This window comes from Typopeltis vanoorti, chromosome 21 (genome assembly GCF_054136105.1).
Source record: "Typopeltis vanoorti isolate ZY-2024b chromosome 21, IOZ_Tvanoo_1.0, whole genome shotgun sequence".
NCBI lineage: Eukaryota > Metazoa > Arthropoda > Arachnida > Uropygi > Thelyphonidae > Typopeltis > Typopeltis vanoorti.
Window position 1 is genome coordinate 4,607,204 of NC_143569.1, and position 20,428 is coordinate 4,627,631.

A 20,428-nucleotide genomic window follows, 5' to 3' on the forward strand; every position below is an offset into this window, starting at 1 on the left:
ACCGAAGCTGAACAATTTTTCATATTTTGAATTAACATAAAAAGTGTAATGTTGAATAAAAAGTTTATTTATGGAGTAAAAAATAGCTCACTTTTATATAAGAACTGGACAGCTTAGCGTCTTTAGATAGTATATTTTTTCACTAGAATTTATTTTTTACATTGTATAAAAACAGCTTTATGAGATTATTCTGACAAGTTGGGGGAGAATGTCGAAGGTCTACAATGTTTTCATAAATCACCGAATTATAGAAACTGAAGGCGTTCTGAAGTCAACAGACTTAATGTGTTTCAATAAGCAAGTTGTCAAAAATTCATTTAACTGATCGAATAAACTGAAAGCAAAATAATTACCAGATACTAACCATACTTACTTACCACGATAAAACTATGATGCCGGATGTTAGATAATACATTTTAATATATATAACATATATTATAAAATCTGTGTTAGATTATAAATATATTTGCTAATCATATTAGTAGTAATATGATTAGCAAAGACACGATGATCAGTATTGAGTCCTCCTGCTCTTATCGGGAAATTGAATATATAAGCATGTATTCCAATAATTTAGCAATCTATGGTCTGTTAAAAATCTGTTCACGATCACAATTAGCGATGCAGTGAAATATATATAACTGCGAAGAGATAAGAGTTCCTATTTGAATTTTAATGGCCTTCCGTCCCGTGATATCACAAAAAAGCCAGCAAGGCTGCTATTTTGCTTTTTTGTTGAAGAACAGTTAGCAGATTTCCTGTTAGCAATGTCATCACCTGTTTGTCGACATTGGAATTTAACTTATAATCAAGATCGTATAAGTTTCAGATATCCATTGGCGATTATTGCAGTCAGCAAATTTTATATGCTGGTGTATTATAATTTTTATATTGTAGTTCTTGTATTGAATATTGTTGAACAAGTTGTTTTATAAACTTTTCATTGTACCAGACAGGTGGATGTGCACTCGTTCCCCCTCCCCCCGCTACCCAAGTAACAGGCTTGCTGCAGACACTGAGATCATTGCGTTCCGCTTCGTCGTGGTGCACACACACAATCGCCTCGACCACTTCTACAGGAATCGATGAATGTCTGCTTGCGGGTTAACGAAAACACTTTCGCTCTCCTCAGAAAACTCGTGCATTCTTTGCCAACACGGGGGGACACAACTTGCCTACAAATATTTTTTTTCTTGCATTTGTGATGCTACCTGAACTTGGGAGAATGATTGCCGCCTGTTTTCTCATCAGTGAATATACCATTAAACGGTTTAAGTGAGAGTGGTCATGTTCTACCTTTTTTTTAAATAAATATATATATATATATATATATATATATATACATATTCGTATATGCTCGTCTACCCAAGAGGGGGCTGGTTAAAATCCCGCCATGAGGATGGATATGTTTGTGATTTCTTTAAATAGTCGATGCAATTTGTCGTCAGGTGCGAGACCACTTCCCCAACTTAATGGAGGTCTGAAGTGAGTTGAACAAATTCCAAGGTTGGTCTCTAGAATAGGATATAAAAATAAATAAAATATAAAATATACAAAAACATTCCTTAGAATCCCAAAGATTTTGACGTTTCGTAGTGGGAGACACAAAGTATGTGGGTGTGTTTATGATTTCATTTATTTTTAAATTAATATAAAATTTATTTTTACTCAAACTTCATGGACAATAAATATTTGCATTATTTCTACACTAACACAGTTTCTAAAACATTACTGAAAAAAAAAAAAAAAATATATATATATATATATATAGATATCAGGATTTTATAATTTAGTCTACCCGTACCTTCAGACGTTCGCTGCCTTGGATGCGACGGTCGTCTTCTCATGATCAGGCACACTGCCAAAACTACAAAAACTAGAACAACCCCAGAACTGGCTGCAGGGACCGTTACTGTCAAATGCTGAAAAATGGAGCCGTTCATATCTGTGATTTCTGATGGATGAGGTGGCGGTTCTTGAAAGAAACAAAAACTGACTTTGAAAACAGCCCGATGAGACAAGCATAGCATAAAGTTGTATGCAAATTTTTTGTCGTGTTTCGTAAGGCACTGTGACCTGATTTTTTAATTATAAATGTTTAGTCACAGTTTGTAAGTTTGAAATTAGCTGACAGAGAATATAGCAGGGTTTCAACTTCATTAACAATCAGATTAGATTTAAAAATCAGTGGCTTTAAAAAAGATATTTACCAAAATAAATCTAAACAAAGATATCTAAAATAAAATAAAAAAAGAAAAAAGAAAAGTGGAGAAATGTCCATTAAAAAATATATAAGTAGAAAGTTTATGATCGAGAAATATTACGTTAAGTGTCTAAGAATACGCGTAGATAATTAACTACAGTTGTTTGTTAGTTAAAAGGGTAAAGTTTTAAAAAATCATCGTTACTATCAGCTGTGACTTTATTTTGTTATTAACTTTTACACGCTAATTTTGTAGCTTTTGGTTACGCAAAACAATTATTAAGTTATTAATTCAAATTATTTTGATTTCATTTTTATACCACCTGTGAAGTAAATGGAATGAGTACTTCCTTTATCAGGCTCGGCATGAAGCAAACATAACATTTGTGAAATCAGTGAGGAAAGTTAAGAATAGTAAAAGAAAATAACACCACAATAAGTCAGTAAAGACATGCATTTAAGAAATATCAAATTAAAGAATGCATCTTTACCAAAGTCTCGAAATGATTTTGATAAAGTTGTTTCAAAACAATCAAAAAGTTTTAGAGAAAGTTCATTAAGTGGAAACCAAATTGGAATTCCTCAAGTTAATCGTCTTAAAATCATGATTTCACATACCTCCGTCTATATTTAGAGTGGCGAACACGTACTCGACGTCAGTTGAGCCAGCTTCATTATGTGCTGTCATTAACAGAGAGTACCACCTTCCGGGAATTAGATCGGAAATTATGACGTCCTGCTGTTCTGGTATGACATTGTTCGACACGAGTGTCCACTCCTGCTGACTCCTAAGTTTGTATTGGACGACAAAGAATGAGATAGGACAGCCTCCGTTGTACCATGTATTCAGGTGAACCACAACAAAAGTGGAATTGTAAGAAAATAGAGTTTTCTTTTCCGGAGCTATCGGAGCTGTCAAATAAATAGTTTGCAAGTAATTGTTCAGTTGTTTTATTACATTTAGCTGGATATAACTTGTAAATTGTAAAAAATGATATTAAATAATAGAAAATACATATGCGCATAGAAAATTTAACATTTGGTGCAAAGTTTATCATGACATTACAGGATAATAATTTTTTTTTAATATAATTAAAGATAAATGAAACATTGTACTAAATTGGATTCTGATGCATATCGATAAGTTTTCCGCCTTGCTTTGAGATATTCTGAAAGTTGAAATTGAAGGTTATAATACTGTCTTGTATGTCTTCAACTATTGTTATTCGGAGTTGAATGTTTTATTTCTCTTTGTACACTCATCGGATATTGGAGAAAACTCAGAATATGTTACGGAAATCGCATTTAACAATTACAATTCAAATCAGTGTCGGGAAATATTTAATTAACGAAAATAAATATTTTTTTATGAATAGAATACATTTAGCATTTTTATAATTAAATCTTTTCAGATTTTAAGTTATATTTGCAGCAATTATACATACTTCATCGGAATTACTGTACTCTTGGATATCAGCCTCTTATTTTATCTGTTAACAAATCAGCAGACATTTGAAAAGATGGTCAAGGATTTATATTTGTAGAAGTTTTGAACGCTTACAATAATTGTCTGTGATTCGTTTCGCCTACCGTAAATCGTACCCTAAATCCGAAATTACCACAATAATGAGGACGCATGTAGGAAATTTGTAAATTACCTATTTAACTCTTATCAACATAGAACTCTTAGCATATATAAGCTGTGCATTCTATTATTCTCTTCTGTGAAATAAAATAAAGGGTACTGTACGCTTTACAATTGATTCCAACTCTGAAAGATCTTTGACTTCTAATAATCATTATGTTATCCAGGTTTACAAACTTTGTCGTCTTTCTTTACCAGTTATACAGGATCTTACTTCTCCGTACAAAAAGTATATTATTGCTGTTACTTACTCTGCGTGCAATATTCTGAAAGAATTGAATTCCTATTCGGTGCTGCATGTTATCCTTGTAATAAACTATCTTGCTTCAGAGAAATCGAAAACACATTTATTTAAGTTAAGGGATATTACATCCCATATTATTTCATTGCCGAATAAGAAACTCAAAGAGTTTCGAGCCGAATATAGTAAATATATAAAGTTCGGCGAGTCCAAGTGTAAGCAAATACCTGGATAGTGTTACAAACTGACCCTTTAGGGAGTGCAACACTGAGGCAACTCCTGGTAAGGGAGGAGCAAGCTCCGATCACTATTCTTCATATTTCCCCATAATGTGAAACCCAGCTCCTAGGAGCTGTATTACTGTTCTACATTATGAGTGAGAGAAGGTCACTACCCAGACCGGTTTCAACCTTATGTATAGATGAAGCGGGCTCTAAAAATAAGACGATCCCGAAAGATCGCCCAACTCAGCGTTGTTCCACTCGATGACAGGCTCACCCCGTCAGCGAGAAAAACATCTCAGCATTGGCTCTACCCAGTGGCAGGCTCACCCCACCACCAAGCAGAGCCATAATCTCAGCGGTGGCCCCACTCAGAGACAGGCAAAAACCTACCTCCAAGTGGAGCCTCTCAAAGCCAGATCCGCCCCGCACCAGTTTCAACCGTTATTGAGGCTCATCGGTGAGTAGGTAGACCTAGAAATCCCAAGTTTGTAGCAAACAGAACTTACATATACCCTACTATGAGAATTGCCAAGAAGGTGTTCCTAATAAATTATTAATTATATGAAGAGCCAAAGGCTTCAATTCGGCGACATGAACTTATTTAAGTTAAGGGATATTATTTTTATTATTATTATTACATCCCATATTGTTTCATAGCCGAATAAGAAACTCAAAGAGTTTCGAGCCGAATATAGTAAATATATAAAGTTCGGCGAGTCCAAGCGCAAGCAAATACCTGGATAGTGTTACAACTGACCCTTTAGGGAGTGCAACACTGAGGCGACTCATGGTAAGGGTGGAGACTTTGGCTCTTCATGTAATTAATAATCGAAAACACATTTATGAAGAGGGTAATCACTAGCAATCGGTTACATGAATGAAAAATGATTAGCAATCACTTAGCCTTAAACCTTAGATCACTTAAATGCTTAGCTCGATCATTTTATGATCGAGATATAATTTTTGTTATAGAGCAAAACAGCAAGTAATCACTACGGCTATTTCACGAAGACACGTCTATATCATATAGTAATAATCTTTCGCTTTATTAATTGCAATATAGCTCATTAACAGATGTGCTCAATATTTTTGTGAATAAAATGTCTTAAAAATACTTTAATTATTAAAATTTGTGCCAGTTTAGCTGAAGAGGTATATTTTTTGCTTCTTCCGCGCAGTAAGTTCATATAAAAGTTTGAGCTAAGCATTAAATCTTACTTTTTACTCGTTAGATGAAAACAGTTTTAATTTTGTAGGATTTTTCTCCTTTCCATTTCTTGAAAAAGTAACAAAAATAAACAACAGCTATTGAGTGTTGAATTCGTTGGCGATAAACTTCACTTGTTTAAATTCAAAGGGAATGTCACAATTTTTGAAGATAAATAACTCAGTTTCGGTTGATGGCCTATGGATGATGTAATCTGGTCTCTGTTCTCCGCATGCAGAGTACGTAGAGAATAACTTTTTAAGATTAAGTTGTGATGTGCAATTAATTTGAAAAGGTTAAAAGAAACTTTAAAATAAAAACGATTGCTAATTTGGTACATCATGTTTAAAAATATGCATTCACTCTATCTCTCTATCTAGTGTCCTTCGTTTTATTTTCCTCACGAACTTTCACATATATTCCATAGTTTAACATTGAGCCCAGTGAAGTAGTTTCAGTTCTCTTCTACTCCAGTCTTCCTTTGTCAGAGCATTTAAAGACTTTGTTAAACACAAAAAGATAAACACAAATATATACATCCATTTCACCTATTTCATTAAATAAGAGATCTTGAAGCTGTTAATTACTGGCCTATTCTGGTTTTATTTTCAACTGCATATCACTCATCCTCCTCCTTTGAAGAAAATCTTTCAAATATTTCAGTCTAGCTTTTGAAATAAGCAGTTATTATAATCCTCTTTCTCTCTCTCTCTCTCTTTCACTCACCCACCCACGCACCCAGCTACCCACACAAATACAGTTCAGTTTGAAGTAAAAATAAATAAATAAGATAACACTTTCCTGACTGCAGTCGATGGAGCCGTTTTTTTTTTCATAACTTCTTTAACATTTTTATTAATTCTACAAAAACATGTTGTTTTTAACCATTTTGTCGCTTCAAGATTTACTATTTTTTGACCCAAATTGATGATGCTTTATTTTTATAAAGCAGAGAAAGCGCGCACGTGGTGAAGCATAGTTTATACTAAACATATAACGGATTGGTATCGATCTGGATACTGGGCTGGCTCTGACCGACAATCCTTAATAGTAGGCACAAGCCATTTGGGGATCTCTCGCTCTTTCTCTTCATCTATGGTTATCGTTTCGGTACCTGGTGGAACATTTTTCTCACTTCGCGTAATATAGACATAGCCTGATACATTTTCCGATGCGCCATGCTAGGAATGGGATTGGGTAGAATGATCCTGGCGACGAAAAAAAAAATATCTTATAAAGATTACTATATGATACTCGCTGAACAGCTACTTGCTATCAAATATTAAAATTTCAAATAATTTTCTATGAAACTGGTTAGTGATATTTTGTACGATTATTTTATTGGGGATCTATGATCTATGGGGATATATGATATTGCATTATGAATGGAAAACCTTGTTATCACAAAACAATTATTTGACATTCATTCCGTTTACAAACGTACATATTTGTACAGTATTTGTAAATAAAGGAAATAACTTCGGACTGCATATAAACATTAAGGGAGAAAAAGTGAATTTCATGCATGTATTTAAACATTCACACTCCTCCTTGGAATTCTCTAAATTTTTTTCGTTGTGATTTTCATTATTACGTTAATTTGTTTTCACCAGTTTGTACTGTGCGACCACTATAATAGGACTAGTTCTTAATCCAATATTTTGCTGTAATTAATATATATATATATGTGTGTGTGTGTGTGTGTGTGTGTGTGATGAACGGCTGGCTATAGTTAGCTTAATATATATTTCATATTACTTAGATGCTGTATGTTTTGTTTCTGACAAAGCAAAATTTTTACTGCTTTGTATACACACACACATACTGTGTTCTAAGCACAATAAGAAACTCTTTATTTGGTAATTCGCACATATTTGGCTCTTCTGTGGTTGGTACACCTGCCGCAAAGACTCGATTATTACAGATTCTTCGGGACAGCTGAATATCATAATCACGTTAAAAGCTTGTTTCTACATCGTCACATTTTTAATTATCTCAACATGTCGGTATGCGCCACCTAGTTCGAAACTCCTGCCTCATGTCCTAATTTGTGGATAATGTTAAAGTGTTCGTAGTAGCGTTTCTGGAGGTTTAAGTCTATAAAATAATAATAATAATAACAACTAATCGTAGAATATCAGTCATTTGTTATCCGGAACCAAGTTATTATAAGTGTTCCTTGCATCAAACAGACACATATCAGTTGGCCGACTAAGCTGTAGAAGCTCGCTTCGCCAGTGAATTACGTAGAACTATATCCAGGCTTGAACTTTGCAATATGCACTTTAAAATAAGCAGTGTAGCTAATATTATTTTAGTTTGTTTTATTAATATTTTATAAGCTAGGAAAAAATGCGATATTTCGTATATTTTTGAAATGACATATTTCAGTACATGAACAAATATGTCATTCGTAGGATATAGAAACGCAGACTTAATAGATTAACACCAGCAACGGCATTACTTATATACTCTTTACTTAACAGAGCATTTTTACATATTTCTCTTCTTATAACGAAACTTCGATTTCCGATGTGTGTGTACGGAGCTGTCTTCTCTCCATCCATCTCTCTCACTTTTTTTTTTTTTCATATGGTGTGCAATTTATAGCATGCTAACCTAGATCAATAAATTGAGGCCCATTCTTATTATCTCTTAGAGTAAGCAATAGATATCATCATGGATATTACAAAGCGACGCAGTTAAATGAGATCGATTAATTGATCATTATTTACTGATAGCCCTTTGCAATAAACTACTTTTATTTATGTACTTTTTCATGCTTTCTTTCTACGTGTTCTTTATGTGGTAATTAAGAACATTTCTCAAAATGTTTAAAATTCCTAAAATTCATATTATTCTACCTTGCACTTATAGCAACTCCCTGCTCTACTGGTTGAACTAGTTTGCAATTTAAGATTACTAAAATCTACACAGTGTCATTTTAAATTTTGGTTTCATCAGAGTCATTTTGGTAGCAAAAAACTGACCAAACTGCAAATTAAGAAATATAGTGAAAGCTGTACCTGCAGTATTGCATTCAAGATGCGAACACCTCATACTGTATATTTTGTGCCAATAACTGTCGGATTTGTGTTTTAACTAATGCAGTACACAAACTACACAAGCCAGCCCTGATTGGCAGTATGGAGAGCGTGCCTACTTTTTGACCAACAGGCTGTGGATTCGTTCCACGGGCATATGATGTTTATAGCGGTGTACGATTTTTTAAATTTCTATACAAAGACCTCTATCCTGATTATAGACGCTGAATAAGTGAATTGTTTGGTGCTATTTCAAGTATAAAAACTGCTCTAGAGCTGTTGAAAATCAATAACCTTTCTCTCTCCATGATACCAAGGTACTAAAGATTTCAAGTGAACTTCATAAATTACCAACTACAAGACACGAGCTACTACTTGAGTTTACACTTTGGCATTAAGCCTTGATAAATTCTCTTATTATACTTTATTTTGAAAAATAATTACACACATCGCAGTTTTAAATTCGTATACAGAAATCTAATTTAGAAGTTCTAATTTCTAACAACATTGTTACATTTTTAGAATTAGCATGCATTTTCATTAAATAATATACATGTGTCCGAAATTTTATCTGTATTAAGATTAACAGAAATTAGCTCAGACATTGTTAATTAGCATGAAAAAAGAAGTTCTGAAATTTCTGTAATAATATATGACATTAGTAAGTTTCTTACCACTTCCATCAGTGCGGGCTGTTATTTCTTCACTGGGATCTCCTCTGCCGACGTTATTGAATGCCAGAAGATAAAAATAGTACGACGATCCGCAGCTGAGTTCATGCATCACGTAATTCGTCTTATCACCAGGTAGATGTGTCTCGTGCCAGTGCTCTCCTTCTTTCTTGTGATAAAGGACATAACCTACAAAGTCGTAATTTTCTGAATCGTTAACGTCATTGGATAGCTAATTTTAAATACTCAAATACTATTACGGCTGAATTTCATAAATATGATTTATTGAAACATGTTGTCTCATTAAAGAACTCCCGGTTTTTAAGGGATTATGTTTTATTAGCCGATAAAGATGCATGACCGAGTTTAAAAAAATATATATCAAAGGGTTTTTTTAATGAATTTTCAAATGCGTTTCCTTATGGTTTCCATATGCTGCACCCCCCCGCCATCTTTCAACAGTTACCGTTATTAACGGAGGATGCTAATCAAAAGCAAAAAACTGTGCTACAAATGACACTATTTGTATAACAAAATAGTGTTAACAAATACTCACTGAGATACACCTCACTTCTGTTGATTAATGAAAGGGAATCTGTTAAAACTACCCTGAACATACAATAATCGCTTGAGTAATACTTTCAGATATTATAAGAATTCTATCGACCTACCACACTAAAGAGACTGAGACTTAAGCAGCTTTCAAAATTGCTCAATAAATAAATTCAGTAGTTCAACATGACGATGTGTTTAATTCACGGATTATTAGATCCATTTAAAGAGTACCTGTGAATCCAAAACTTGTAAATATGATTCCTACTTATGTAATAATTTGCAGTCAGTCACGTTTCAAGAACATCAACAGGTTTTCTTTTCTTATAATTAATAAAATCTAGAGGTGGTAATCATGCTATTTTCCACAACTTTTCTTTTGAGTGATTAATAATAAGGATAAAGTATTCCTTTAATATACTAGTATATCATTGTCATTGCATGTTCTCTTCAATACTGATGCAGTTAATAGACGGTATAACTATGATAAAAACGAACAGTTTTCACACATAATTGAAAATAACGTTATCAGAATAACAGGCAAATTTTCAGTTAACTGCGTGTTCGCTGGCCGGTTGTTCGCTTGTTTTATGGGGTGACATGCCTAAGATTCTGGAAGGAAATCTCGATAGCCCTTTCTGTTCCTTGCATCCTCAACGGGATTCGAACCGCATCTTTACTATTAAAACTAAGATTGAGTATGATTTTTTTTGCTATGTTACTCCCACCGACGAAAGATTTTTGTAAACCTATAGTGCATTCGTAGTGTAGGAGAGTTAAGGATTTTTTCAGTGGCGCCTCGTTTCGGTTGGGTGTGCTGTCATGTGGGTTACGTAACCCGCAAGCCAAATTTCACGTCAATTTGACCGTATGCATGGGCGTGCGTCCACAGAAAATTTTTCGGGGGGGGGGGGGGGACAAAGCTTGGAGACAAATAATTACATCAATAAATTTTTATAATTATGGATTTAATTAAATAATTACATCAATAAACGTTTTCTAGCTTTTTTTTATTTGATGTAATTATTTGTCGATGTAAACTATACCGCGCTGTTAGCCTAGTGGCTTTGCGCTTCGCAACCATATGCTTGGGGAGGGAGTGTCCCAGGTTCGATTCCCGTTGTAGACGTGAGGAATTTGAGGATCTTCCTCAGGCATAGCAAAGTTAGCCGGTCTTGGGCGCGGTCAGTAGGGTTTTTTTCCGCAAGTTTATCTGGCGTTTTTCATCCTGCAAGCAGGCAAACCGGCCCCGTGAACATACACCTCTACAGTCAAAAATATATTCCCCCAGCGGCAGACCAGGCGACCGGTCTGTTGGGAGTAGTACTAAGGGGAGGTCGCATCTAAGTAACACGCGGATTCTGCGTAGGAAGCGGAAATAACGCGTAGAAGAGAAGATTTGTCGATGTAAACTATAAATACGTTTTTGATTCATTTTGCATCAATTTTAATGATCTTTAATTCTCAGAAAAAAAGATATTCAGAATTAATAGTTTTTAGCACAATTTCATATATCAAAAATTGACCGGCATATTTTATTAAAAATCCACTAAATAATTAATCCCTGAATTAAATTATTTCAGTTTAAAAGCAAAAAAATCATAAAACTAACATACACTTACCTTTTTAAAATATAGTTTTCTGTTTAAATTTGTTTCAGTATAAATTTACAATTCACACTTCACTTAGTGATTCACTAGACACAGAGGACAAAGTAACTGATCGCTGTTCACAAATCAGAAAAAGATGAACCATAAGCAGGAACATGTTTTATTGCTGCAATAAAACACATGTTCTATGGCTACCCTGCCGTGGGTCGAAACAGGGCAAACCCATAATAAAATTTTAAGACAGACAAAGCGTCCTAGGGTCACTGGTGTAAGATTACATATCTCAATCAATTTTACGATTATAATTTGTAGAATATTTTAATCGATCCCGGGGGAAGTTCCCCATTTACCTCCCCCCCCGCAGATGCCCATGACCGTATGATTGCATTTTTATCAATGTATCAAAGTTTTGAGAGAGCATAGTGCATTAGCGCTCATCTTAATTGGTCCAATGCAATTATTTGCAGGATAACTTTGAATACTTCTGCATAGAGTGGGGGAACAATCTGTTTAAGGATTTATTAGACAACAACAATGAAGGGAATGCTATATTTGGTTGGTATATTTGAAATACTCAAAGATGAAAATATGTGAACCATCATTTATAAGACATGTAAGAATAGGAAGGAATAAGTGTAAGCAGAAACACTTTCATTAATGGTAAACGAATTATTAATAATTATCATTTGTGATATGTGTGTGTCCTGTAAATTGCTGGGTAGAGCGAATAGCCTGATCCTATAAAATTTAAACATGAATAAGTAAATTTATGATGCCATAATTTAAAAAAAATTATGAAGAGAGAGAGTATTGCAGGAATAAATATGGTTTCATGGAGCAACAAATCATCTCGTAAACTTTGTTACACATGTTATGTGTATTTCTCTGGTTTGTGTATATTTCGCTCCGTTTTCCAAGAATTTTATTTTGTTTACTGAGACTCAGTGTATATAACATCCGATCATTATCGAAATTATCCACACTTTCGGGAATCCTACATTAATTAGTTTTGTTTTGTTTTTTAGCATCATCGGTTCTTCTCTCTTATCAATCTTACATATGCTGGTATTTTGTTGTAGATCAACAACGTTTTATAATACACAGAATATTCATTTTTATTCAGGAATAGATATTTTTTACTGTCTGTTGTTTCCGAAGACTAGAATAAAAATGTCTCTATATACCGTTAAAAAACTTTGCAACCTCAACAGATGCTATACCGCACAAGCAAAAGAAAAAAACAATTAGCTTTTTTCTCCTAACATCCACTTTCAAATTTTCAGTTCCAGAAAACGTGTGTAACAGTTGTTTGTAATACGGCCTTCAGATACAGGAAGTGCTCAATTCATGACAAGTGACAACGTTCAATTGGATTGGTTGACACAATAACCAATTACAGACGCTAGGTGCTGAGTGAGCTCAAAATGTTAGCTCACCCAGCCACGCCTTCTCAGCGGTTTAAAAATACTAGAAAGCTAAGAATTTGAACCGCTGTGTCCTCTTTACATCTTTTTGAAGGGCTACAAGGTGTATGTATTTTGAAAGCACACCCGGGCTATTAACGCGAATGTGATGCAATGTTTACTAGTCGATAAAGTGCCCTCTTCATGAATCACTAATGCTTTATTATCTATTGCTTTATTATACACACACACACACACACACACACACACACACACACACACACACACACACACACACACACACACACACACACACAAATGCCCATGGCAAATTCTAACCCAAAACTTGTGCTTATTGAATATTACAATATTCCTTTTGGCATTTTTGTGAAAATCAAATTCAAAGGTTTCGTGTTCATAAATTATACATGTGTGTAATATACAGGGTGTTCGGGATAAATTTGACAGTTTCGTAAGGAAAAAGAAAATCTTCTTTGTATCTATTAAATTTAATGAATTGACAAAAAAACATTACAGGCAGAGTTAATTACAATACTATCAACAAGATTTACTCAAAATAACCACCATTAGCATCGATCACAGCTTCAATTCTGCTTCGGAACCTCGAACAAGCTGATGCTACAGTCTCCCTGGGAAGGGCCGCAAAAACTGTTTTAATTTTATCCATTAACTGGGCTTTTGTATTACTGGAAGTGCGATTGGTGTCTTTTTCAACTGCGCCCCATACAAAATAATCCATGGGGTTAAGGTCTGGGGAGTTTGGAGGCCAAACATTTGGACTGGTGAAGTCGTAGAAATTTTCAGACAACCATTTTTGACTTTTCCCAGAGGTGTGGCAAGGGGCCGAATCCTGCTGCCATACATACGGCCTACCATTGGCTACCCTTGTTATCCAGGGCTTGACTACAGTTAGCAACTCCACGAACAAAGCCCGAATTCCAATGCCAGGGTTCTTCAACACCTGTTCCTGCAGATTTGCGAGGAATTCTGCTGTACGAACGCAATCAGATCGTCTGCTAGGGATCTTTCTTCTTGCTACATCCTCGTAGTCACCATTGCAAGTCTCTAGTTCATGCCTGATTGTTTTTACTGTATTTAGGGAGCATTGGGCAGCAGTCGTAATATCCTTATTTGATGGCGTGCACGAATCATCATGATACAAGTTATTCTCTTCCATGATTCAGGTGGGTTCCAGCTATCCATCCTTTCTGACATCTTGTATATGAATGAAGAAGGGTCCAAACTTTTAAATGAAGAGAAGTGTGTGTTAATACATGTAACTTACGGAAAAATATAATTAATTATAAATATGTCAAATTTATCCCGAACACCCTGTATATCAACAGGCTGCTCTTTTCCTGTCATAATAATAAAGTAATAATGATGCAAGCATTAGCTCAGCGTCTGTTGATTTGCAGCACTGATTTTTTTCTTTCTTTGAGAACAAGTTTATTGAAAAGAGACAGACCTTGATACTGCTTTCAATCTGTTAGTAATAATTCAAGTAAAGATAGTTTTATGCATTGATAACTAATAAAGGTTTAAAAGAATGAAGGCTTAATTCGATTAAAATAATATTGGAATCGTTGTTCACGGCTGAATAAACTTCCAAAGTGCGCTTAATTTTCGAGCGAAAATAAACATTGCCTCTTACACAATATAGGAATGACTTGGCAAACACATGACAAAAGAACTGGATCTGCATCACTGAAAACACATTACGATTCACAACTCGAATCTTACCGAGACAGAAATAAAACGTTTTCACTTTATTCACTGCCTCAAAAGCCTTAGAGGAACTCATTCGCTTAGTAAGTACTTGATTACAAAAGTTTCCATTAAAAATATTTTATAGGATATGACCATACACAGAGGAATTGCGGATAATTTCATACAGTTCTGATAGCAATATCAAGAAATTCATGTTCGGCAACAAAACAACAATTCCTTAAATATCACATAATATTTTTAAGGTACGCTTCGCAAAATGCACTGCCCTATGGATGCTTTTTGTTGTCTGTACGTATGTTTATAGATGGTGTTTTCCATAGTTTGGAATGGTTGGATTTTATTTAAATTCCGTAGTTAAGATACAAAAATTTGTTGATTAACCTCAGATTTTACTTCTTTTGAGGGAAATTTTTTTTGCTTCAAAATCGACCCATTCTGGAGAAACAACTTTGGTTTCAATCGAACGATTTGGTGACAAAATCAGTGAAGCGAATAAAATAAAAAGATAATGTCTACAGTGCATCAATCAAAAACAGCTGTTGGTTCAATTATTATGACAATTAATGAATAAATTAATCGGAAAGAATATATTTCTATTGAAGAGGGCCTTTAAGAATCAACTTTTTATAAAAGTCTCCGATAATACCCATATATATTGGCTTGCGAAATATGTATTATGGTTTTGCCTAATTGCTTGTTGCCAGAAGTAGTCTGAGAGGAATTATAAATTCCCCTATGAATTTCAGAGCCTTCGAATATAGTTTGATTCATTTTGTCCAGAAAAGGACAGATGGGTAAAATAAATCTAATGAGTATTTAGAAATTTTGCAAAAAAAGGCTTAAAAATCTTGTGGATAAAAAGGTATTATGCAGTTTGCAACTGCTATTGATTGGCAAGGTATAAGCTTCTAGCAAGTTCCATCCCAAATTCTATTATATCAAGATACATTGGATAATTATATTTTTTTTTTTTACTGATTCCTTTTTGCCTGCTCGAATATTAAGATCTGTGTATCCTATATTTATAAATTAAAAGCAATGGTCATTTTATAGCATGTAGAGATGCAAAACAACTGAAGGACTACATAATTTCCCTCAATGCTCGAATTTTTAGAGAAACTCGGCTAGAGTACTAGCTTTTGTATACTTTTATATGATTTAAGAGATGGATATTAAAAAACAAAACAACTGTGTTCATTAAACAATGCCCATGTTATTGGATAACGATACTTCTTTTGCAAGCGACCACTTTGCAATTATCGAAGAAGACATTGATAAAAGTCGGAATAAATGTATTTTGTGGCGTGCAGCATTCACTTACTCCTGTGTTAGTGTTTCCTTAGAGAGAAGTCAAAACAGATAAACATTTCAAAATCAATATATCAGCAGCACAGGAGCAGAAACAGCTTGTGGTAAGTGCATACTGAATGTAGAACATCATATTTCGTTTTGGAAATCAATTCACCGTTGCCATTTTTCTAAGGCTACGGATACACATGAAGATATTCCTCACTCCCCATTTCTCAAAGCTGGTACATTGTGAAGTATAATTTAAGTCGAGAGGACAAGAGAACAACTGACCATTTCCCGCCTACAGAGTGACCCGTAATGTATTATTACGTGTCATTTTGGTTGGGAATTGATAACAAAAATGGAGTAGGTGGAGACGTATACTAAACCAGAAGGTGTAACACATTACATAACTGGCACTACAACAGGTATGTGTGAAATCGAAATTTAGGTGGTTCGACAGAATTTGGCAAAAATTAAAAATACTGAACTTCAATAGTATCTGTTGGGTCAGAGCCTGTAATATATAAAATTCATGGACGAAATTATTAGGCTCCGTGAGAAGTTTTTACAACAAAATTCTGAGAATTTCTTCCATCTTACTCCCAGAAGGAGTGTAATTCGATATGTTTTTAAACGGCAGATGAGTTTTTGATCAAAACTAATGTCCTTAGCCTCGATTCCATTATAATCATAGGAAATTGTTGCAATTTTGGAAGAAATGCAACAATATCACTATTAATTTTTTCATACTCATTACTAATTTCAAATTAATTTTGCATTGTTAATTTTACATGTTATTCTTAATTTTTATTAGGTATATTACGAAGCATTACTTCAGACTTTTAATTGTATATTCAACCATTTGTACTATTTGCTATAATTGTAATTATAGCAAATAATGCTACTACGACCCAAAAGACACTTCTGTTCGGTAAATAACATGGTGACTCCAAAAATATTTTATCTGTACTTGGTTTTTTCTATCAATGATTTTGCAATTACCAATCTTAAAAAATACCAAACCCCCTTTTAACTGTAATGAATACACACTGATGTCCCTGTTATTTTTGTAGTCATTCGTGATATTTATGCGAGTTTTTTTTTTTTTTTTTTAGGTTTTTCTACATAACAGATCCTCGAGAATAAAAGGGCATTCATATAGACTTATATACAATCTTTGCATTTCTATGACAACCCACTTACGGAACTGTAGCTAGAGTCTAATAATATTGATTTTCGAGTCAAAAAATGTTCATGGCACTTCTGGTCTCCAATGAATACACATGCCCCTCACATTAGGTTATCGATTCAATAAACCAAAAAATAAACGAAATTAATGGAGGGTACATTTGAAGCAAAATGTTGCAGAGAGAGAGAGAGATAGAGAGAGAGATACAAAAATGGCGTGAAATAGTACGGGAAAGTACCAAAAGGGTATTGCTGTTTATTTTTGTGAATTTTTGTCACGAATTATACGTTTGAACTATCTATAAACGTATAGCACATTACTACTGTGCATGGCCTTTTTTTCATCAAATCACTAAGAACTCAAAAAAACAAGGGAGTTGACTATGATTTCGCTGTGTGCAAGACGAAAGACACCATTTCATTCCATTCATGAAACTAATTATTCAAACTGGCATCCTATTGCGCACACAGCGAAATCATAGTTACTGTGGTGGTAAACAGTGGCGCTCAGGATTTAATTGTTGTTTTTTTTTTTGGGGGGGGGGAGGAGTTGAGTGGACGATTTGAGAATACACACTACGCATTGCATATGGCCTATGACCATTTGCAGTGATCGCCAATACATGAAACCCGCCATCTCCTCTGGCCCAGCTCGGGCAAACGAAGTAGCGCTCGGTCCGCCAGAGCACTACTTCGTTCGCCTTGCGTTCACAGTGGCCGTGATTCCAGAGAGCTATAGGGTACTCCCACATTATGTGACCACTAAGTAGTATAGAAATAGAAGATACGACACAACATAAATAAAAAAAAAAGACTTTTAATTAGGAAAAGGATTTTGGAAAATTTTCTAGTTTGTTTTTTTTTTTTTTTGCTTTTTCTTTTGGGGGAGCCTGGGCCCTCCTTGGCCCCCTGGTGGTAAAGTATGGAATAATTCCTAGGATCCCTTCGACTGATCGTTGTGTTTTTGTCCGTATAGGACAAGATTGAATGCCCCAGGCAAAATGGGCTGGTGGGCTATCTTGCTAGAAATAAAGTCGAGTGCGTTAAAAGCATTCTGTGTAAGTACGGGTAAGATCACAACGTCTTCTCCAGCTAACAAATTATTCAAGACAACAGAGCCCCAATACATATGGTAAAATACGATATGCATTTTAACAGTAGAATTTGGAGTGCTTGAATATCTGGGGGCACAGAACTACTCCGTATAACGCATATTTGCACAGATTTTCATTATAGAGCTCTGAAACTAAAAGTTATTTTTGCAATGGCCTCAGCACCTCGCAGGTTTTCCGTCGTCCTGTACATCTTGTATCCCCTTCAGGCAGTGAAACAGCAGTTGTGCGAAGGGTTGATGTACTGGCTGTTAGCCAGTTCCCCACATAGTATTGGATTAGACTATACTCAGCTATAGCACCCGCAAGCTACTACAAGCATAACATTGAAACGAGTACTTGTCCGCTAACCTCTCCCTTTCTACACGCTCGCTCGCTCGACACTGATGTGCTATGAGTTATCCTCGTTATATCGTCCTGTGTGGCACTAAGATAAGTTAACTACAGCTTATGAGCTTCACAGCAATCTGCCGTTAGTGTGCTTCTTACGCTGTCTTTCAGTGAGTATTTTGATGCATTTCGCACCCTATTTAGGAATGAATAAATATAAACAAAATTATGTTTGTTCCTTATTCATGTTGCTTGTCATATTTGACTCTCCTTTACATGTTCTGGAAAGACAACTTCCTTTAGCAGTCATGTTAGTATCGTTGACACGACGGTTCATAATATGTTTTAAAAAAATGGAACAAAGGAGAAAAAAAGTCCTTCCACTTTTTCCCCTTATAGCCAAATAACCGAGTAATCCGATGAAAAGTGGATTCCCATAATCGCTTAAAGGGTACTTGGGCACTGCTCTTTATCATTCCAAATAAAGATGTGAGGAATCAGAATTCCGAGACCAAACAGTATGCTTGATTGTTCCAAGTTTTCTTGGTTCTTGGATCTGTATTGTACACGTACCGGATATATCGCTGAACCATAAAAGAGCATCCGTTTCCGGATGAATTTTCAAACGAGAGTGCGTATATGTAAAGCAAAACCGACAAATGCGTGCTTTGCATAAGTTAATTTGAAACGTGTGCTTATAGAAAGATCGTTCGGTTGGTGATCACGTTCGTGCTAATGAGAAAAGTTGTGCAGGCGTACGAAACAAAAATCACCTTTTATTCATTAGGCCTTTTTTTGAAATGAAAATTGTACTGTTTATATTACTTCTCATTACTTTACTAATTCTGACTATATCCGTCACTTCAGTGGATTTCAAAAACCTTCGAAATAAGAAAAAGTATTTCAATATACACCTGCAATAATACATAAACTAGATATTAATATTAAAGCACCCCTTGAGTGGCGTACGTGTCATCAACATGCATCAATTTCTTTTTGAAATAATTAAGTTGCCAATAGAGACTCGTTTTGATATGTTTTTGATAAGAATTTTTATTTTATTTAATGTTGCTAATATGTTGCTTTGCTTCATGTTATTATGTAAAGAACATATTACTTTACTAGTAAAATAGCGTGTTACTAATAATGTGCATATGTACATTATTAATAATATTTTCTTAAGTGCATCAATTATAAGAGTAACAGAAGATATATTATATACTTGTGCCGAGATATTATATACTGAAATATAATATACTACCAATGGATATGCGTGTTTTTATGATAATAACAAGAAAGCCTATACATACCGGAAATGGGAGTATTTACAGAAGATTCCACTTCCCAGACTAGTTTAATTGTACTTGATGTGGTAAAAAATGTTTTGATCACGGGCACCTCCGGTCGATCTAAAAAAACATCGAATAAAGAGCATATTAATTTTCATAATGTATTGCTAAGCAAATGTATAACAAGCATTTTTAAGAACTGTAATATATTACCTACTTGATTATCGTAACTATTATAATTTTTTATACTAGAGAACGGTTTTCATATGTTTAAGTGGCATCCCTCTTTTCCTTCCTTTTGACACGAGAAGACAAAATAATGTTTTGTCTTTCAGAGCGTTATTGGATTTGCACCGCTGTTGGACAGATTTGGTGAATACGGCTCATTTATCAATCCTCCCAGACTACAGTTAATGCATTTCTTTTACTAACCTCAGTTTTTCTTCACTCTGTACTTCTATAGTGAAAAATCATCGCCATTAAAGAACCAGACAGATTGGACACGCTCGCAAACATACCAATAGAAGTAACTTTTCTTGTGCAGTTTTCATATTGTGTTTCTTTTATTTCATGTAAGCATAGCATTTCATCTAGTTGTAAACTTGATAATAAAATATTAATCTACAAAATAGAATATTACACCGATAAAAAAATAATAAATTAT

At 34.5% G+C, this 20,428-nt stretch overlaps 1 protein-coding gene across 7 annotated transcripts in view; it reads right to left on the reverse strand.

Annotated features, from left to right (window-relative positions):
• LOC150094601 (cell adhesion molecule Dscam1-like) overlaps positions 1 to 20,428 on the reverse strand; it is an 823,608-nt gene that overhangs the window by 58,392 nt on the left and 744,788 nt on the right. For 5 of the 7 annotated variants that reach the window (XM_090411254.1, XM_090411255.1, XM_090411256.1 and 2 more), the window contains 4 exons: positions 19,786 to 19,884; positions 9,239 to 9,424; positions 2,822 to 3,115; positions 1,805 to 1,975 (listed from right to left, as the gene is read on the reverse strand). In XM_090411254.1, coding sequence (XP_090267380.1) covers positions 1,805 to 1,975; positions 2,822 to 3,115; positions 9,239 to 9,424; positions 19,786 to 19,884 — 750 coding nt within the window. The remainder of the gene's footprint in view (positions 1 to 1,804; positions 1,976 to 2,821; positions 3,116 to 9,238; positions 9,425 to 19,785; positions 19,885 to 20,428) is intronic. The other 2 variants (XM_090411257.1, XM_090411258.1) reach the window with 2 other exon arrangements.